At 52.3% G+C, this 21,254-nt stretch overlaps 2 protein-coding genes across 4 annotated transcripts in view; both read left to right on the top strand.

The window, feature by feature from the left end:
* The window catches only part of ACAP2 (ArfGAP with coiled-coil, ankyrin repeat and PH domains 2), a 66,637-nt gene extending 61,952 nt beyond the window's left edge, over positions 1-4,685 (top strand). For all 3 annotated transcript variants that reach the window (XM_086754465.1, XM_086754466.1, XM_086754467.1), the window contains one exon: positions 630-4,685. In XM_086754465.1, the coding sequence (XP_086610591.1) occupies positions 630-733 (104 nt within the window). In that variant the 3' untranslated portion in view covers positions 734-4,685. The remainder of the gene's footprint in view (positions 1-629) is intronic.
* A 50-nt stretch (positions 4,686-4,735) lies between these two features.
* XXYLT1 (xyloside xylosyltransferase 1) overlaps positions 4,736-21,254 on the top strand; it is a 35,696-nt gene continuing 19,177 nt past the window's right edge. Inside the window, exons 1-2 of the mRNA XM_086754602.1 lie at positions 4,736-5,179; positions 11,064-11,211. Of these exons, the coding sequence (XP_086610728.1) occupies positions 4,748-5,179; positions 11,064-11,211 (580 nt within the window). The 5' untranslated portion in view covers positions 4,736-4,747. The remainder of the gene's footprint in view (positions 5,180-11,063; positions 11,212-21,254) is intronic.

Here is a 21,254-nt window from a genome sequence, read left to right on the forward strand (position 1 = left end):
TATTTAAAATATCATCACTCTTACAGATAAAACTAAAAGATCTAATGAATGTTCAGTAATGCATGTAAAAAAAATTGTATTTGCTGAAGTAATATACCAAAAGGACTGATGAACAAAAATTTCTACACTTAGGATTCCTTCTTTTTATACTATTGCTTGCTGATTGTTTATTTCATAGAGAGTTCTGTCTGGCTGTAAGACTGCTGACCTCTGTTTCCAAGTAAATCTTTATTTAGGCCATAGTTCTACTTTTCTGAAGAGAATCTCGGTTTAGCACTTCCTTCCAAAACCAGGGATTTTATTCTTTAATAGTTAATAAACATTTTTCTTTTTACATTGCTTAAAATGCTTTCATTTTTCCTTTCTAACTCTGAACTTTCCTCTGTGTGGCTGCCTGTGAGGTACTATTTCAGGTATAGTTTGGCTTTGCTTAATTTGCTTCTACAGAATGTGCATGCAAGTAAACAGTCCCAAAGAGTTCACATCAGCATCATTCCATCTATAAGCAATCTTTATACATGAATAAGTGTGGTACAGTGATTGGTAGTGCACTAGGGCATTTGTGCAATAGTGGGTGGTGTTACCTATCACAAAAGTTTAAAACTGTTTCCCTTTTCTTTTCCACCTAGGAGATGAAATTTATCAGGACATTTTTCGTGACTTTTCTCAAATGGCGTCAAATAATCCAGAGAAGCTAAACCGTTTCCAGCAGTCAGATACCCAGAAGTCTTAAGTGTCAAGAAGGAAAAGAACCTGATCCTTATAGTGCAAGTCTTTTTTTTTACTTTAACAGAATGAATTGTATGCATTTTGTTAGATAGTTTGGGTAAAATGACCACTGTAATGTAGCTCTAGATTGTGGTAGCTGGGGAAATGTATGAGTTTTTTGTGTTCTACAGTATGTATACCTCAGCAGCTGAAGAAAATGCTTAAAAAAAAAAAACATACATATCTGCTAGCTCAGTATAAAAATAGTACCTGTTAGCAAGTACAAAGTTTGTCTGCGGTTTGTACATAAAGTTAGCAGAGCGCAGCTGTACGCGTTGCAGACTCCGGATGGCAGGATGGTCAGACCAGCTTTGCTAGTTAGTGTCCCCTACTGTCCTCTGTCTCCCTGTTGCCATAAAGAATGTGCCTCTGACAAGAAGGTCTGGGTTGCATTTTCTGGGACTGTTTGGAAGGGAAATCTGGTAATGACTTACTGAATTGTCCTATTTGTAGGCCTATAACTTAACAGATTATTTTTTTTCCTATGCTGACTTAGGTTAGAGGTAGGCTGTTAATAACAGGACACGGTAACTCCTGGTCTTTCGCAAGCTCTTTCACAGTGGAAGCTCTAACACCAGGCTGGCCTTTATGCTAGTGACTGCAGGTCAGTCACAATATCCTGGAGAAACAAGCTTCTAAGAGCAATCTATTTTCCTTCCCTTGCCCCCCCGCCTAAATTAAACTTCCTGTACAGCAAGTATACTTTTAAATCAGCATGTGGAACCTTTCATGAAAAATAAACTTAATCCTTCTGGACGTGATGTGGGGTTTGTTTGCAGTATTTTGACATCAAAACTTGAAATGTGAGATGTGAAAATAAACATTGAGCCAATGGAGTTTGTGTAGAACAGTTGTATGAAGGCTGTTTGTTACCTTTTCATTTTGCTGTTCTCACTCCTAGCCCTAAAGCTGAATATATAGAATCTCGTATGCAATGCAGCCACACTAAATTTCGGACTATTAATCCTTTATTTCAGGAAGCAGTACCCTTTATATAATCTGCAAAGATCTGTATGCGTACGCATTGTCTAAACGGAGGTGTGCACGAGAAGACCTAGGAATTTCACTGCACGTTTTTTGCAAAGTAATGAATGTGCATAGTCTCCGGCTGTGTTCTGAGGGCAGCAACACAGATTGCTCTGTTCAGTAGTGAGCTCTGTTCTGCTGCGCAGGTATAAATGGTGTCTGTAGATACATGCTTGTGTGTCAGGTTATTTAACACCTAGATAGTAATCACCTGAAGCCCCAAACCAGCAGATGCAATTCTTTATGCTCTGTCTGCCCTGTGGACAGCATGAGGAGAATTTTTAGGTAACATAATATCAATGTGAGTTTTTAACAATCCCAATAGCTATGGTATTATGCTAACCTGCTGTTTAAATGTATTTAGGAAATTAATTGGCTTTTCTCCAGGCTGGCTAAGATAAGCAAAATTGGGTAAAAAAACTTCTATAAATGATAGTAAAATTAAACTTTCTGGCATGTTAAATTTTAACAAGGTATTTCAAATATTTATTGGTTTGCATCAAATATATAATAATGCATCAAATCTGGATGATCATTGCTGCAAAGCTAATAGCATTTTAGAAATGTCCAATAGAAGCTTTTTCCAAGCAGAAGAATCTTACAAAGCAGTTCTTGCTTTGTGTGTGGTCTAATTATGCTAGGAAAAGCAAGTTCTTGCCCATTTAAAGAGTGTATTCAGCCTGAATAATAAGAAACTTAAGAATATCGCCTGTAAGCAGTAACTTCTAGTAAGTTGTTTTTTAAATAGCTGTCTATGAAATGATAATATGCTTCCTAATCCACAGTACTTAATAGCAGTGGATGTTTTGGTAGATGTTAGAGAAAGTAAATTTCCCAGTATATGTATAGGACAATGTAAGGTACAGCTATGCATAGTATACACTTTAAACATAGGTCTTTCTAAAGATTTGTCTTGCAGCCTGCACGACAGGCAGTATACAGCATGATTTGCAGTAATGTAAAGCTACCTAAAGCTTAATGGCATAATTGCTATCTCAGTGCATGCTGCTGGAAAAATCTGAGACACTTATTTCAAATCTCCACTGGTATTTTCCTTCCTAGCCACAAAAGTCTCCATGACAAATTTTGCAGGATGACTTTGTGGACAGAAAATTTCTTCCCTGTAGTTCTGCAGATCCATTTGCTGCATTCCCAACTCCTGTCTGTCTGGGAAGCAGTATCAGTCTATTTATGCTAAAAGACTAATAACATACCTGATCCACAGGTTGAGAGATTTCTTTATTTTTCCTAGCCAGAGTTAGATCACGTGTTACAACAGTCTCTTGGAAAGACAAACGTCAGGGAGCTCAACATATCTTCTAGGGCATCTTGATTCCAAAAGTGTAATTTACTTACTTTGCATGTTCATTAAAATGGTGTCTGTGGTGTCTCCTTAATGGTCTGTATTGTTTTGATTGCTCATAAGTTTTCATATTTTATATTAATGTCAGCACAATGCGTATAAACTTACATTTTTGAATTACCATACTGAATCATGCCGCTGAATTACAATAGACATGCTGGAATTTCTTCCTGTAAATTTGGGTGAAGGCAGTAGATGGTAGAAGTCTTTCTTTGCTTTCACAAGCTGCACATACTGCATTCTGAACCTGTGTTTTAGTTGTTTGTTAGTATGTTGTAGTCTTCAGCCTCCTTACCAATAAGGACCTAATCCAAGAAGTCACCGAAATCAGTGGCAGTCTTTCTGCTGATTTCAGCAGTTTTGGATTGTACCTTTTGTGGCTTCTAATCCTAGTGTGTTAAAGGATCCTGTATTAATACTGTCTTTTTCACTCTGTGGGGTTTTATATTTTACCTGTTTGTATACTGAGCTGAAATAGTTCTAGAAAATGCAACCAGACCTTCCAACTGCTGTCAGAAAAATCCTCATATTAGAGGAAGTGTCTCCTGTTTTGCAGTATGACATCAGTACATGTGTTGTCCCGATTAGAGTTCTTGATTGAGCTAAAACTTTGTAGCACTAAAGAAAAATGGTGAAAACTAAAATGAGCATAGGGTTGGCTGTTTCCAGGACTCTGGTTCTTCTCTGCAGCCATCTGTTTTAAAGTATGGATGTTAACTCTGCCTTTTGATCATGAAAATCTCAAATGACACCATGAATATGAAAGGAACAATTGATAGAATTACAAATAATGTGTAAGTACCAAGGATGTAGTATTTTTACACTGTCAAAAGAACTGAGCTGATTCTTTAAAACAGAGTATTCTGAGAGTCAGTTTTTGTAAGTACCCTCTCTCCCCATTCACAAATGGACAGCTTTTCCTACGTTAGAGTTTATGCCACTGTGTGTGCAGCCTGATGGCCGCAGTGTCTTGCTGCCCTGCTCAGACAAAAGCACACTTTTAAGAGGGACGACTCAAGAAAGGCAATGCTGGGGAAAAGGATGAATGTATCACTTTGGTATATGCCCTTCATACACTTGCTTTGTCTTTCTGTATACAGTATTTTCTTGTTTCTCTTCCCATGGAAGGAGAAGATAGAGGAGGAAAAAAAAATCCTGCTCAGTTTTGTCATTTTTCCGTGTTTTGATAGAAATCGCTGAGAAATCATTGTTTTCTCCAGCAGAGAGGTTTGAAATAACGAGCTTTTTTTTCCTTGATCCGGCTGTCCCTCTGTATTTGGTGTTTTTTAAGCATTCCAGCAGCACCCGGCTTGTGTTCTCCTGCGCCCTCCCCGGCTGTGACTGTACGGACTGTGTACCCGGCCCCTGCGCGCTGATCGCGCTGTGGACTCTGTATCGGAACCGTGAATGGCGATTGCTGTAGTTTGTCATTGTAAATGAGAGAGAGGCGTTGTTCCCTGTGCCGGTAGCGGCCTGTACATGCTGTAAGCACTGTAAATACTGTACTCCATTAAACCTTTGTACGCTGTGCACGGCCCCGCTCTCTGGGGGCGGGGCGGGGCGGGGGGAGGCGGCGGTCCCGCCCCCGACATGGCGGCGGCGATGGCCCGCGCGGGCCGGGGCTGGGGCTGGGCCCGCTCGCAGCCCTGCGCCCTGGCCCTGGCCGCCGCCCTGGCCGTCTGCGCTTTCTACTACCTGGGCGGCGGCGGGGAGACCTTCTCCAGCGCCACCCGCCGCCTTCGGGCCACGCCGCCCGCTCCGGCCCATCGCCATCCCCAGCGCGGCGGCGACGCGGCGGCGGGGGGCGGCCGCGACCTGCACCTCCTGCTGATGTTCACCAAGGCGGAGCGGAGCCCGGCCCTGCGCGCCAAGGGGCAGGCGGCCTTGCGCTCCCTGCTGCGGCACGGCCGGCTGGGCGGCGGGGACGCGCTGCACCTCCACCTGGTCACCGAGGGCGCCAGCAGGGACATCGGCCTCGGCCTGCTGCGGGACCTGCTGCGCGGCGCCGCCTTCCGCCATCAGGTGCGGCGGGTGCGGGGCTTGGGGGGTGCGGGGAGCGCGGTTCCGCCTCAGCACGGGCCGGGCCCGCCCGTTGCGGTGCCCCGGGCGTTGGGTGCACCCCTGCCGCAGAGTCTTCCGGGGCCCTCGCCTCCTGGCGTTACGCGGGAGGTGGTGCGCGGTGTCCCGGTAACGTCCCTCTCCCTGCGAGACGAGGGGGCCGCATTCCAGTGGGAAGCAGGTTTCTGGATTGCCAGCCCTTGCTCCAGCTCCCCGCGGAGGGTACTTGCTTCCTGTCTGCGCTGGAGAAGGCCGCATCTCTCCCCAGTCTCTTGAATCTTCTGAAGGGTTTGTCCTGCGAGAGCTGAGCTCCCTCCTGATAAGAGCCGTCCCGCTGCAGCTCACTTGATCATCCTGCCCGGGGCTGTGAGGCTGCATGGCCTGGGAACAGCTCCGGCAAACCGCTTCTGCTGGAGGACAGCAGTTGCTCTGAGCGATGTTGCTCTTCTCCTGAAGACCCCGTCGTTTGCCCCGGTTCAGCATCTCAGCGCAAGGACCCTGTGTGTTTGTGGGTAGGTGGCTTCCCAGGTGGTCCTGCAGGACCGTGGTCAGAAAAGGCTGTTGCCCTGCTGCTGGCAGCTCTTGAAAAAGGGAGTGGAGAGCCTGCAAAGGCTGGAGTGCTTCCATGTGCTAATGTTCATCCTGCTACCTGCCAGAGAAATGGTTCTGCCTCCCAAAAATGTAGTCAGTGCAGTCTGTGCAAAGTTAGACTTCCCTTCATGTTAAACAGGTGTCTGAAAACTGGAGGACCTGACTCTCCTCTCCTGAGGTGCCGCTGCAGACCATTGCTTGGAAGTATCCTCCGCTTCTTCTGTAGCTTCTTTTTTCATCTTTTAGGCATTTAATATTAGCTGAACTCTGCTGAGATCTAACTAGAGGTGTAACCTTAACATTGTTCATACAAATCACGTTGGTAAATAATCCCACCTCTTCTTTTCTTTTAACAGCACTTCGCTGATGCCGGTGCTCAGTCAGGTCACACATCCGTGGCGGGTAACCTGCACCGTGCTGGCAGTGCTCAGCTGTCTAGGGGGGTTGCGCACAGCTGCCTTCGGGGGATTCCGCTGTGCTGCAGCAGGGTGGGCTAGCGGTGCTCCGTGATGGCGCAGTGCGACAGCCTAGCTCAGGTTTGTGGTATCGTGTCCCCTGAGCCGGGACCCTCAGGCCACCATGATGTGCAGATCCCTTGCAAACACCCCTGCGTGCCTGTGGCTGCCTTACCACTGCCTGCTCTTCTCAGAAACCAAATTCTTCTGCGGGCAGCCTTGCCAGCATTGCTTCTTCAGGAGGACACAGGCTTGTGAGTTAAATGTTGCGTGAGGTGGGAGCGGGAGGTCGGGGCATGCAGTGATGTCTGCTGTAGGGTGGGCCTCTGCCTGTAGGTGCCTGTGGACACAGTAAAGCCTGGCTCACGGCTGGGTGAGTACATCTTGCGCCAGAACTGATCTCTCCTGGACGTGAGCAAGCAGTGTGGTCTGGAGGGCTGAGGTGAGATCTCACTGGGATCTGCTCAGGGACACAGCTTCTTCCCCCTCTCCTGGCAGAGCCTGGCGTACCCTGGTTTCGTTAGCCAGGCTGTGGTTGGCAGCACACCTCAGATCTATCTGCTTCCCTGCTTTTAGGTAGAGGCTTCCTAGAGAGCAGAGGCTGTTGTATGCTGCTGAAGTGTACTGCCTTGCCCTTAATACTGGGGCAATTTCTGGGACGCTGGCAGGTGAGAGTGCCTTTTTATTCTTGCTGTAGCCTCCTTCATTCCTCTTCTTTATCAGCAGGAAACGTGAGTGCCGATTTCTGTAGTCCATAACTTCGACCTTTTGTTCTGTTAAATGTTGAAGGTGGTTGATCTTCAACCTGGTCCTTGGGTAGCTCCAGCAGTAACCTATCTCCATCCTGAGACCCCTCCTTCCCTGTTTTTTTTTTGGCGTCCCCGCCAACCCTCTCCTGGTTCTTACGCTGTTTTGCTCGAGCAGACCCGGAGACGAGGCCTGATGAAGTGCTCAGAGGGCAGCTTGAGCTGCTGAGGCAGGACTGAGGACAACCATGAACGTAGCTTTTGCTTCATGAGGATGCGGTCTGGGCTCTGCTTTTGGAGCTGTCCTTGCCCTCCCCTTCTGGCGGAGCTGGGGTCAGGCGGATCCTCTGTTCGGGAAGGCCAGGAAGCAGACCCGCATCCCAGCCCGCGGTGGGGTGCGTGGGAGCAGCGTGGGCACCGGACCCTCCCTGCTGGGCTGTCCCGGTCCCGGGGCAGAGGTGACGCGGCGTCACCGGTCCCGCGGGTGCCTGTACAGATGTGTCCCAGATGTGGAGCTGGGAGCGCCGCGTACCGGCAGCGAGCGGCAGGTGGAGCTGGTGCTCCGCGGAGTGCGGGGCGTGGGGCGGGGAGCAGGAAGCTGGCCGGGAAGCCCCTGTGAGCAGCGGTGCCGGGGGAAGGGCTGCGGGCCGCGCCCGGCCGGGGCCTGGCCTTTCCGCCCACGCCGCCTCCTGCGAGCCCCGGCCGGCCGGGCTTCCACCGGGCTCTCACCGGGCTTCTGCGCTCGCAGCTGCAGGGAGCGAGTCCCCTCGTGGGCTGCGGGGTGATATCTGCAGCCTCTCCCGCTTTCCGGCCAGCCCCGCAGCGAGCCTGTCTCGGCAGTCTGACGAGCCCCGGCTCGCCCTGCAACCCGTTTCCTGCAGCTCCGACTCCTTGTGCTGATTCGTATCGCTTATTTATTCCGTTCCCCTCCGAGAATAAAATTAACTGCGCGCTCTGCTCCTTCCTGGTTGCTTGTTTAGGTCAGCCCCACGGAGGATGCTGCCAAACGCCGACTCCTCGGCGGGTCTGGCGCTGTGTGAAGACATGATGGGGTGAACGTAGGCGAGCTGCCGTCACCCCGTGCTTACAAGGGAGCTGCGAAGATACCCAGCATGAAAAGAAGGGAAAATTAAAGAAAAACGAAACGTGGTTTTTTTTTTTCTGGTGAATCAATTGGAAGGGTCTTTTCTCAGTGTGGGGTGTGTGTTTATAAAACTGTGCTTCACAGGAAACCCTTAGAACTTACTTTTAATGTCCTCAGCAAACGTGGTTGGATTTAGCTACGGGGATTTACTGAAAGCTGCTACATAAATAAATAACGAAGTACAAAATTAGCAGCAGATCAACAAGCTGTGCTAAAGTCAGCAGTGGGGAGAGGAGAAGCCCTCAGTCCTGGCGAGGCTGGCTGGCCTGTGGCTGCGGAAGGAAGATTCAGCTGCTGAGGAGTTTGCTTTGCAGAAGTGGCTAACCATAGAGTGGGCAAAAGACACAAGTTTTCCTGTTTTCTTTGGCAGGGGAGGGAAGGCGGATGATGCTGTGTCTGGAGTTTCAGGAGTATTTTTCCCATGGTTTTTGCCCACTGGTGCTTGGCACTCTGCTCATTTCAGAGGTGACTGGAATTGGTTTGACCTTTTTTTTCCCCCTGCTCAGCTGTTTCCTGTGTGCTGTGTAGACCTCAGGCTGCCTTTGCCGGATGCAGAAAGGTGGTTACAGGTGCTGTATTTCTCCTCTGTGCTTCTCCAGTCCAGCCAGACCCTGAAGCTGCCCCTGCTGAGCTGGGCTGGGAGCAGATCATCGCGCATTTCAGCGGTGGTGGTGCTCAGCTCTGTGCACAGGTGGTCAGTACCTTTGTACCTGGAGAGTAGTGGTGTTTTGCTGTGTCTGGTCACCTGGAATCGCTACCAGCAGCTCCCTGTAGCCGTGCTGCTCTCCCGGCTGTTCCTGCAGCGCTGCCAGTGCTAACCGCGAGGGCAAAGCTGGCCGCGCAGCTTGGCAGGGCTGGGGTGAGATGCTGCCGTGATGTGATCAGTAACGGAGTTTCTTCCCCTGCAGCGTCTTGGGGAATGTGCTGTGTTTGGGGAATATGGTGTGGCTGCTGCTGAGCTCTCCCAATGCACTTTCCTCGTACACCTTGTTCTGTGTTTTTCCTGCTGTCCTCCTGCAGGCGCTTGGCCCCAGGCCCAGCAGCCGGGACGCCAGCAGCATGGCTGTCCCACCAAGGGACGTGCTGGCTGCGGAGCCTGCGTGAGGGCTCTCATACAGTGCCTGGCTGATGACAAGGGCCAGTCACTGAGGGTGGGTGTTTGGGGTGTCCGCCCCAGGAGGGGGGCAATGGGGACTTCTCTGTGACTGTACTCCAGCAGTACCCCACCGTGGGCTCAGCCATCGTGCCCAGGGTCAGGATGGGCCCATCACCTTGCCTTGTTCAGTGTTCTGTGGGTCCCATGACCCCCGCTTCTGGCAAGCTCTGCTCTGATGTGAGAGCACTTTAATCTGGGTAACATTTTCTGCAAGAAGGTGTGGGAGGAAGAAGTTCCAGACTACTCGCTGCCTCCATCTCTCTGCCAGCCTCACAGGGCATCAAAGCAGCCCCTTGTGCATCCTGTAGAGAGGATGGTTGTTCCACCAGCTTAGGCTCCAGAGCCACCTTTTCCTCTGAAGCACTTGACTTGGTTTAGGGTTTTTTTTAAAAAAAAAAAAAAAAAAAGCAAATGCTCTATCCTGCGTGTGTATAGTACAGGGCTCCTTGCTCTTAAGTAGATGAAAAGGAGTAGGGAAAAGGAGTGAAAGCATAGAACTGTTGAGTAGTTTAGTTTGGAAGGGACCTAGGGAGATTGTGGAGTTGAGTTCCCTGCTGAAGGCAAGGCCAGCTTGGGGAAGTGTCTCAATATCCCCTAAACAAGGGGTATAGGCTCACTTTTCCAAAATTCAAGTACTGCTGCAAAGTCGTGCCCTCGCCGGCCTTGAGTTCCTGCTGGGCTCTTCCTGCTTTCCCTGGCCTGAGGAACGCAGCGCGACCTCAAGTCTCCACACTCGAGTTCCCGCACTCCCCCTTATCCGCACCGGGGTTGTGTCCCTCGTCTCTCTTAATTACCCTGAAAATCCCTCTGGTTATCTTGCATGATTCAGTGACCTGTGTCCTTCTGTGTATGTAACAAGCATCAGGCGGCATTAAAGTTCCTGTTCATCGGACTTTGACCAAAATTAATTATAAGCTTGTAAAATTTCAGTAGCTGACAAAGTACCTACATTAGCAGTTGCTCCTGTTTCTGGCCCGTAGCCACGACCCGTGCAGTCGCGCCAGGGCCAGTGCTGGTGCATGGGCTCCAGCGGGACTGAGGAGTGCAGACCATTGCGTTGCTGGCTGAGTGCAAGCAAAGCTCCAGCACAAGGAGGCTGAGATCCATCTAGAGAAGATGCTCGGCTCTGCTGTAACTCCTGATGTTTGTATTTTTGTCAGCATGCTGTGGCCCATCCTCCCTTTCCCCCTTCAGCTCTGGCAGGACGTGCTGCAGAGCTTGCCTCCGTGCGGGGCTGAGGTTCAAGAAATCTGGGCTGCGTCCCCGGCCCTGTGGCAGCCTGCCTCTGTAGCAGGGAGCAAGTCGTAGTCCTCAGGGTAAGTGACGTGGTCTGGCTTGCCTCAGAACGGCAGGATGCCAGAGCCTGGAGCAAACTGTCGCCTCTTCTGATGGACTCCGTATGGGAGACCAGATATGTGGTTGTGTTAGGCAATGGGAACAGACCAGAAAAAAAATGCAAAACACTGAATGCGCTTGATTGTGTGAGTGGATTCAAGTCTCTGCCCATCTCACAGTTATGAAATGTCCATAAAAATCCTCTCCTTTCCCTGCCACGCTTAGCTGGCTCTCCTGGCTGGGGGACATGCAGGGGCTGGGGCAGTCGGGCCCCTTTGTGCAGCTGCGGTGCCAACCAGCAGCATCTGTGCTTTAACAGCCCCCGCCTCGCCCCGTGCCCGTGCAGGCTGAGCACAGGCTGCCAGCGCTGGGCCAGTCCCCAGAGGCGGCGGCTAAGTGGTGTTTCTGGTGTCTCTCCCAGGTAATAGTCCATGATGTGAATGAGCTGACGGAAAAGCTGTTTCCAATCGTTGAAGCCATGCAGAAACACTTCAGCGCTGGATCAGGGACCTACTACAGCGACTCGATCTTCTTCTTGTCGGTTGCAATGCATCGCATCATGCCCAAAGGTAAGCCTCCACTGAGCTGCCTCAGCAGCTGTCTCTGGCAACACAGGCTCTCTTTTGCCCCTGCGCCGAGATGTTATCCAGTGCTATTTGAAATGCAAAGCAAGCTAACAAACTTCTGGCTGAGCTCCTGGGGTTCTGCTCATTCCTGCAGAGTGACAGACCCTTTGGTCCAAGACTGCCCACATCCAGGTCTCCATGGGCATGAGTGGCAAGAGACTGCCGCAGGGCAGCTGGCCCTGCCCTCATGCCCTGGGACGGTAGGAGAGGTGAGACAGGAGCGAGAGTGCTTGCCCTGTGTGTGTTCACAGCCCCCTTCCCCGTGGGGTGTCAGCTGAAAGAGGTGCCTTGTGTTCGTGGTGCAGCTGCCTGACTGGGTGCTAGCAAGCATCAGAGGTTGTTGAGCCTTTCCTCTTGGCTTCGGTGAGCTCTTAGAAAGCTTTGCTGATTAGCAACCACTGGTCACTTAATTTTCCTTATTGAGCCTTCACTCTGCTGTTACTGAGTGTGGGAACAACAATAAATCTGCAGGAAAACAAGGCAGCTGGCAAAGAGATCTTCGCTCAGTTGATGCCATGTTTTCCTTCCCTGGCTGCACACGAGTGCTTCTCCTGGGACCGCCGTGCTTTCTAGCCTTGAACCGGTCACACGAGGAGGATGTTGCATCCCTGGGCTCCAAACCCTTTCCCCAGAGCTCCCCCAGCCCTGCCTGTACCCTCCCGGTCCTGGTCCCTGGGCTCTCCCTGCCAGTTGCCCCACTGCCCTGACGCACTGGTGAGGGCAGCATCCTGTCCCAGGCCAGCCTCTGGAACCTGCTTGTGGACGCCATGCAGTGGTGGCCTGTTTCCTCATACATGTGTTGCTGAAATAGCTGTTCCCATGGCTAGCACTGGCAGCTTCCATGGCATCTGGAGCCTCTGCCCAGCTATAATATTCCCTGCAGACTTCCTGCCGTGGATCTTAGGCGCAGTCTTGCTCTTGCTGGGACTCCCCTGTGCCCCTGCTGAGCCCTGTGCCAGTTTAGCTCTGCCCAGTAGCTCCTACCTCTGCAGTGGTTTGTGAGGCTTCCTCTGGACATGGCCCTGTCTGGCAGGCACAGCCGTCCCGTGCTAGCTCGTTAAGCAGTGGGGCAGTGGTGTGTAATTTTGCAGGCAGGCATTAGGGAAGAGCAGGCGGGGAGGTGACCTGCTTTGTCCCCCTCAGGGCTGTGGGGTGAGGTGGCCCCGAGGGTCCCATCCAACCCCCACCAATCACTACTCCGTGGTCTCCAGTGAATGTGCTGTACTTTGCTCTTTGTTAGGCTTGGGTAGTCTTTTTTTTTTTCTTTTTTGTCTGGTCATGTCTGTGCGGTGAGGGCTTTGAAGTAGGCTGAATACAAATGAAGGTACTAATGCTGGCTAATTCACTCCTCCTGATTCCCTACCCTGTCTTTACCATGTGCTAAAGATATCTCTGTTGTGCCGCCTGCCAGCAAGAAGCTGCTCAGTTTGAAATGCCTCTTCTCAGTTTGTCAACTCACTAGTCGTCTCATCTCTTGGAAAGCTTGTTTGCTCTCCCGCAGCCTGACGGGGCTTTCAGTGTTCTGTTTGGGGCACAGGATGTTTAAAGAGGCATTTTTACAGTTTCATGAGCTTAGTTTTTGTTTCAGAAGCTGCTAGTAAAGCTGATTTATATTTCCTTTGCAAGGGAGGTCAGATTTACTGCGCAGGATGCCTGGTGATTTATGGGGCTGGTGGGGCTCCCCCACCCCTTCCCTGCTTCCCAACATGCAGCCGGCACCGGATGGGAGGCTGCAGGGAAGGCTGCAGCTCTGCTGCCCACTTGCAGGCTTGCCGGTGGCGTGGGAATGGCACTGGGCTCCTGCCGCTCTCCTGGCTCTGGCAAACCAGCCTCTACTGGTGTGAAGAAGCCACTTTGCTAAGGTGAGGGAGAAAGGACTAAACTTCCTTTTCAGGCAGATTTAGCTTTTTTTTTTTTCTCGTGCATTTCTGTGCCATTTCATCTGTCCTGAACGCTGCATCTTTTTGTGGACCTTTGCAGGCACATCTGGCTCCATAGTGTTAGCATCATGTTTTTTGTGGAAGCCAGATTTGACTGGAAGCTTAAGCAGTCTCCACCAGAAATGAAGGCCCTGATCTGAATGTCAGGCTCTCTTGTGTATTGGTTTGCATTTGTGTTAATTGGTCTATAGTTTGGGGTTGGTTTTTTTTTGTCAATAGCTAGTGACCTTTGCATTACAGTTGCCTGGCTTTAGTTTCCCAAATCTGTAATTTTCTGAAGGGAGGCATTTCCGAGGTACGGTGACTTAGTGATTTGTTTGGAGCCTTGTGGTTGTGATAGCACACTGACTTTGCAGACTGATGGCACTCAAAAGTGAACACCAGGGTTTGGTTTTTTTATAAAAAAAAAAAAGATCTGTGGAGCACATGCTGGCTGCGTGCATGTTGCACTGAGAATAAACGGGTTTTGCCACTCAGCTGCTCTGCCTTTCACTGCTGCTTGGGATCCTTTCCCAAAAAACTTCAGATCTAAAACCTGTAGCTGCCAAACTGTAATATAACAGCTTCTTAGCTGGTGTAAATCATGGAACTCTCTTGCCTTAAATGTCTTACATCAGTGGAGTTAATCTGATTTAAACCAGCTGGGGACTTGGTATGCAGCGTGCAGAAGTGCAGACCGCATAATTCTTGTCTGTGCTTGAGGGTCATAAATCCTGTCTTAATGCGGCGTGGCCAGGCCCGAGGGGCTGGAGGAGGGCTTGATGCATGGCAATGGTTTTGCAAGTGAGAAGTGATGGGAAAGTGACGCAGGGAGAGGACGAGCAGGATTTGGGCTTAGGAGGAGCTGCCAGGATGAGAACAATGCCAGCGTGAAATGATCCTGGGACTTGCAGAGGAGTGCTAGGAGGGGAAGAGAGGACAAGGACTCTGAACTTTTCACTTCCCTTTTCAGTATGCCAATCCAGATGTGGCCTCTCAGTTCCTGGCTGGCTTCAATCCCTCTAATTACTTGTCATTTTAGTCCTGTAACTTCAGAGAACCCAGCAAGCTTTTTATAACCCCCGTTATGGATATGTGAAGGAGCTGTGTCTGGGCAGGTCTGCCTGGCAGGCAAGGTCATGGGACAGACTGCTGATGCCATAGGCAAGGGGAGGAGGAGATGAGGTGGCAGAGGGGTGGACAGGGGAACCTGTGGGCTCAGCAGGGAATTCTTGGTTCCCATCCTTGGCCCAAGTCAGGTGATTTTAAGGGAGAGTTAGTTTAGCAGGTGGGTGTCCTCAGCAGCAGGTGGGCTGAGGGAGAGACATCAGGATCCAGCAGCTTGGGCAGAGCTTTGAAGACTGCCATTGGTGTTTGACTCCATTGGTTTTGCTGATTGTGCTACAGCAGGATGACTCTGAGGGAGAAGAGAAGGAGCAGAGGAAAAATGGGACAGGACAGAGAAGCAGCTTTGTAGGTTATCTCTCCCAACTCGGGTAGAGGAGCGGAATTTGTTAGCTCAGGGAAGTCTCTGAAACCTGGCTGGAGGTAGCGTGCCTTCAGTGAGGGTATTCAGCAGAACTTGATTGAAGGTGATATTTGACAAATCAGAGGCAGCAAGGTTTCCTGACCGGTCATCTCTGAACATGGTCCTCCTCCTCCCCACCTGGAGCGTGTCAGGAAGCTCTCAGAGTTTCTCTCCCACTGACCCACTCAGCATGAAGGCAGAAGCCCTGACAAAGGGTGGGAGATGAGCACAAGGTGCAGAGGGCCCCTGGGCCCTGCCGTGCGCGAGGTTAGCCCTCATGCAGCATGCTGCATCTTTCAGGCACTGGTGAAACACTTAACTCCTTAATCCCAGTACGGCCCTGGGTGGGCAGGGAGAGGAATGCAGCTCTGCTCCCTCGAAACTGGTGGGATGCAGCTGAGCAGAGCCGCGGCTGAGATATCTGCCTGGAGAGGGGGTGCCAGCGAGGATGGGCCCCTTGCTTGTGCTGACGCGGCTCTGTCTTCACACAGGCAGTGGAGGGAAGAGTGCAGAGCAGGATAACATGTGACTGCAATGTTTAATTCCCCTAACGGGATCTCTTACAAGCATGTGTATAAAATTAGGCTTGGAGATCTCCAGGAAAGCAGCTCAGCAGGAGCAGTTCCTCCTCGTGCCCAGCCTCTCTTCTGCTTTGATGCCTCCTGCATGCCAGAGATGACCCATGTGCCTGCAGAAGGCTCTGCGAGCAGACAGCAAGAGCCATCAGAAGGTGTCTAGCTAACAGCCAGGGAGAGAGGCAAATGCTGTTCAGTTCACTCTCTGCCTGTTTTAAATACTTTGAAGGCATGGCACCCAGAAGGGGAAGAGAGCCAGTTCCCTGTCTAGTTTATTCCAATGTTATGAGATGGGGTAAGAGTGGATGTGTTGGAAAATATTTGGGAGAAAATATTTGGTGAGGAAATACTTGATGTAAGTATCACTATGGAAATCAGTAGGGTGAGATATGACTAAATTATTAAGACCACTGTTCGCAGTGCTTACGAGAGGCGATGGGTAAGAGAAGTAGGAGGTGGTGGTACGCTACCATGAAGACAGACCTGGGGACTTGCTGACTGAAAACTCAGGAGCTTGGTCTGCAGGCGCATTTGATGGGGTTATTCATCAGGGGGAACTAAGGGAACTAAGCAGCAGTGGGGCAAGTGGGTGAGTTTCTGTGTGACTAAACAAAGAGGAGAACAGAGTGGGACCGATCATTATGTATTGCTGAAGTGTAAGGCGTATCCACGTGGTCTGTTGGGAACAACCTGTAAGAGGTCCACAGAGGAGCTCTTGTATGGGATGGACCTGGCTGACTGGGGCTCTCTGATCTGGGAGAGGGCTGGCCGAGGGGGTTACAGTGCGGTCCACGAAGCCATGAGCCATGCAAGGCAGATGTTTGTAGAACTAGGGAACATCAATGTCAGCAAGAGGCGAGTTTAAAACAGAGTGCAGTGGTTATTCACACAGGTGCGGTGATCCCTGGAGCTTCTTACCGTGGGATGGGGTGTTGTAGATGCTGGGTTACCTTATGGAAGAGGAAATCATTGCAAGTTGCTGTCTGATAGACACCGCTTCTGCTCGGGACTTCCCTGAGCTGCAAGCTGTGCAGGAGTGTGTTGGGCGTACCTGGCTGTGCGTGATGGGGGCAAGCACGGCTGGCTGTTGCAGGTGAATAAGCGGCACCGTGTCTGGGGAAGCAGCTTCCGACAGGGAGCTGTGCTGTCAGCTTCATAACGGGTGTCCAGACTTAACGGCTGTGACACACAAGGATCAAACGGCAGCTCCGGTGGTCTCCCTGCCCTCAGGCTCTGAATGGGGCAATTTCTCCAGCTCATTGTCAACCGCTGTACTGATTATTAAGCGTAAACCAGATTATAATGATGTTTTTCCAAGCTGCCTGTTAATGACCAAGCTCCAGGCTGCTTGGGGTTTGGTGCTGCTTGCAGCAGCTCCAGCTGCTGGCTCCAGCTTGGTCTCCCACGAAACTGATAACAGCCTTTGCCTGCTCTGGGAGTCCCGGCCCGGAGAAAGCGGCCTCTGTGAGCATCCGCTTATGCCTTTCCCACCGAGCAGAGCTGGAGGGAGGGCAAAGGCCAGGGAGGAGACGTGTTGGAGTGAGCGCTGAGCTGTGCTTTGCCTTCTCAGGGCATTTTGGCTGCACCAAGGCCAGGCACCCAGAGCCCTCCTGCTGCTGGCTGAGGAGGTGGAGAGCCTGGGAGCCAGGGGGAATTGGTAAGCAGAGGTATCAGGAAAATAATCTGTTTGCTGGAACAGTGCCTTGACAAGGAGCTGTCTTCTGCTAGCGCGCTTCTGTAAAAGCAGGCAGGCAGCATCCTGAAAACGTGATCTGTTGCTTTTGGGAAAACAGGAGTTGGTAGGTGTGCGTGCGTGAGGGTTTGCCATTGCAGCTGCAACGTTCAAATCTGTAATGCGGGACTGTCTGGATCGGGCTCTGTTTGCCCGCGGGGTGCCAGGTGACTGCACGTGATGTTTCCCCTCAACAGCGCCTGTGTGCAGTGAGTTACAGTGCATTAATCCTGGGTCACACCACGAACAAAGAAATGTGCATCAGAGGTCGATAAGGTGGAGCCTGGCAGAGAGAGATGGGGAAGCATCACCTCCTCTTCTTCCTCCTGTCAGCTGCAGAGCGGTTCCTGGTGCACGGTACCCACAAAATTCAGTGGCAATGAGCATTGTGAGAGTGTGTCACTCCTGATCCTTTCCTACTGGCTGAGCATTGGCATTGTCGCTGAGCCCCACCACATCGGGGGTATGCAGTGATGCAGCGGGTTGGGAGGGTGCTGGGAGAGTGCCTGTGTCCCAGATGCTCCAGGCCTGGTTGTGCGTTATCAAAGTGGAGATATTGTGAAGAGGCACAGAAAATTGAGGTCTGTCGTGGAGCTGTGGGAGATGGCCCCAGAGCTATGTGCTCCCAAGCCTCAGTTCCCAGGGGATGCTGCAGTAGCTGAAGGGTTTCTTTTCTGGCAAAAATGTTTCCATCTTTACAGGGATGGAGGGAGTGTTAATAGTTTCTGGTCTTCTGTTGTAACCTCCCTCCCTGCTTCATGCCACGGCCACGTGAAAAACAGCCAGATTCCTTCCCCAGCCTGTCTCTGGGCTGCACTCACTCCTGTCAGATCCTGTGATGAGATGAGGCTGCAGTGATGGATTTGTGAACTGTAGGGAGAGCGGTGCCAGTCATTGTTCCATGCTGGGGTGAGCCTGTTGTGCCATGGGAGTTGTTTTCATGGTGCTTTTGGGGAGCAGCCAACAGCAGACCTCTAAATAAGCCCACCGCAGGTAAGTGCTGGAGGCTGTGGCCTTCCAGAGCGGTCCTCACCTGCCGAAATGAGACACTAACCCCATCCAGCTGCCTGCAGTACTGCCTCTCCTGGCAGCCCTGCTGCAGAGGAGCCATCAAGAAGGGCTGCTGTGATGAGGGGGATGTGGATGCTGCTAGGCTGATGCCTGGCAGCCCCCGCGGGAGCTTTTGCACAGTGAAGGCCCCTTCCCCATGGCAGCATTGCTGTTGGGAGCCAGTGTGACCCGTGTCCCCGGGGGTGGTGTCGCGTCTCATCATTTCCGCTGGCCGCCCCTTGCTGTGGTGCCACCAATGATTATTTTTGGATGTCCTAGATCTGTCAGGCCGGGCCAAGCGCGTGCGGCTGTTTCCTCCCTCTCCGCAGAGCGGTGGGGTCTCGGTGCCCCGGCACTGCAGGTGGGTGCTGCCCTCCTCCCTCCCCAGCCAGTCCCGCTCCCCGTCCCCAAAGAGGGGAAGCTGCTGCGGATCACCCGGCACTGATGCCGAGGCTGCTCTGCCCCACGGCCTTGCTTCCCGCTCTGCCGTAGCTCGTTAGAGCTTAGCAGGAAGAAACAAGGACAAAATCTGCCTGCAGCCCCTTCCCCCACCCCGTGCAGTTAGTTGGGACGTGAGCTCATCCACCTTAGTGCATTTATTTTCCTGTATCTCTTTTTAGTTTCCCTTTCTGTCTCGCCTGCCTGTTACTTCACAGCTTTCCGTCCACACTGCTTTGTAATTCATGGCAACCTGGAATTAAACCTTATTTTGTCTGATTATTAGGCTTCTTGCTGCTCTTTCTCCAGCTCCAAAAAGTGTCTTCACACTCCTCCCCCAGCGGCACTGTATATTAAATACATAGCGAGCAGCACTTCCAGTTCCATCCTGAAAGCTGTTGTGTGCTAAGCGATGTCTCTGCCTTGGAGTCTGGTTAAGAGCCGAGGTGTTGAGCACCGTTAAATCTTAGTCCCTCAGACCTTGATGGCTTATGAGGAGGCACTTGGATGCACAGGAAGAATTAATTTCCTGGAACAAAATGCATCCATCTCCTGCCGAGTCTTCCCCGTCCCTCTGGAGATGGCTGCGGGGCGTGGAGCAAGGCGAGCAGAACGATGCAGCCATCAGCACCCGGAGCCATCGCTGCTGCACCAGACCCCTGAGATCACCCAGGTGCCTGCTCTGCATGGGTGGTAGCGATAATTTGTCATCTGTCCTTAGGCAGGCAGCCTAATTTTTTAATTAGCTGATAGGCTGGGATTGCTGTGCAGGAGCTGCTGCTCTGCTCCGCTGGGTGCCTAATCGGTGCTGCAGAAACCTGCGTCACGGCATGGTTAGAGGCCGGGGCTCTTGGGCATGTCCCCCCTCGCCTCCTGCCCTCCCGTGGCACCCTGTTTGCAGGGAGGGGAGGCTGCTTGATGGGGAGGGGGCCTTTAGGCTGCCCCAGGGAGCAGAGGAGACCCTTGGCTGCTCAGCAGAGGCAAGGACCCTGTGTTTAAGTGGGCAGCTGGAAGGTAAGCTGTCTGCGCCTTGGCAAGCCTTGCTGGTGCAGGGCTTTGTGGGATCGTCTTCTCTTGGGAGGGTGTGCTCCGGAGCAGCACCAGGTCCTGGGGAGGGGGCCTGCACCCCCCCCAGTTGCCAGCACGCTCTGCAGAGCCTGTTGTGCTTGTACACGCATTTGTGTGCACCAGCTTCAGCTGCCTTCCTCTGGGCGAGGCTCTCTGGTGCTGTCAGGCCAGCTGTGCGGGCAGCAGTGATTGATTCTGGAAGCAGAGAGGAGACTTTATCTGTGGAGAAAATAAGGCCTGGCAGGGGGAGCGCAGAGCCTGAGAGGAAGCTGCTCACAGCCCTGCTGACAGCAGGAGAGAGAGCAGCCGGGGCAGCTGGCAGCACGGGAGGGTAAGCCAAACACAGGGAGCTTCTAATGAAGGGCAGGGTGGAGAACCCAGTGTGTTTGTGTAAATAAACCACACGTATCCATGCTGGGCTTGTCACGGTGCCGGCATCGCTGCCCAGCACCGCAGCTGCACTTGTGCTCTGCTCCTCGCTGCAGCTCAGGCTTTCAGGACTGGCCAGCTGCTTCTGCTGGGCAGCACCCTCTGGGTTGCACAGGGACCTTCCGGAGCCCATTGCCAGCCCTGCACCCACGCCTGGCCTTGGTGCTGGCTGTGGGAGTGGTGTTTTTCTTGGCCACGCATCCCTCTGAGCCGGCGAGGGCGGAGGATCCTGGTTTTACAGCCAGCATGGGCAGCTTTGCAGAGCTGCCTGTTGCTGCCGGCAGGCACGCTGCCCGCTGGAGAGAGTGCTGCCGCCCTGCTCCGGGTGGTTTATTGCCCAGGGCAGTGATCCGAAAGTCACTGCTGGTCCTTCCCAGCTCCTGGTTTCCTTGGGATGTCCTGCTGTCATGATGGGGATGGCTAAAAGAAATTATCAGTCATCAGAGCCAAACCCAAAGCACTGGAGAGAGGTGGAGACGCTGTCCACGTGTGCCCAGCATTTGCGGAGCAGCAGACCTGAGCCCTCCAGCCCTGCTGACCCCAACTTGGAGACCCTGGGCCGCCCATCCCCTCCTCCTTCTGATGGTTCAAATCAAGTGGCAAAACACACAGCCACACCCTGTGCCTTCCCAAGACCCCCGTCCGCAGCCCTGCAACACCCAGAGCTGCAGCCAGCAGGGGACACTCCCGTCCCTTTGCTGTGTGGTATCACCCGTACTGCCTGCAGCCAGTGCTGTCCCCGCAGAGGGTCTCTGAGCCGCTCAGCATCTGGCAGTTCTCTGTACCTGCCCATTGCCCTACCCTTGTGAGGCCATTGCCCCCCGTGCAGTCTCCAGAAGGATGCAGGGGGCTCCTCCCTCCTTGTGTTGCAGGACTCGCTGCTGCTGGCTGCAATGGTGAAGCGGCATGCCTGGGTCACGCAGCACACGAGGGATGATCAGCAATCCCGGCAGTGTCCTCTTTATTCTCACCTCTTCTGCTCTGCATGGGCGCAAGGCGCCAGTCTCTGGCCCCAGAGGTCTCTGCTGTGGTGCAGAAGAGGCACAGGGAGATGGGGATGCTCCCATCTGGTACGTGTTGGAGGAGTCTCTCCTCATTGGCGTGGTGCACCAGGGTGCTTAGGTCCTTAAAAGCAGGTTTGCTGAGATAGGTAGAGACCCCGGTGCAGAGGGTGGCAGGAGCAGAGCCAAATTGCCACCAGACTTGGTGACAGGCATCTGCCTCAGGAGTGTGTTTGAAGTTTGGGC

This window comes from Chlamydotis macqueenii, chromosome 9 (assembly GCF_036417535.1).
Source record: "Chlamydotis macqueenii isolate bChlMac1 chromosome 9, bChlMac1.mat, whole genome shotgun sequence".
Taxonomy (NCBI): domain Eukaryota; kingdom Metazoa; phylum Chordata; class Aves; order Otidiformes; family Otididae; genus Chlamydotis; species Chlamydotis macqueenii.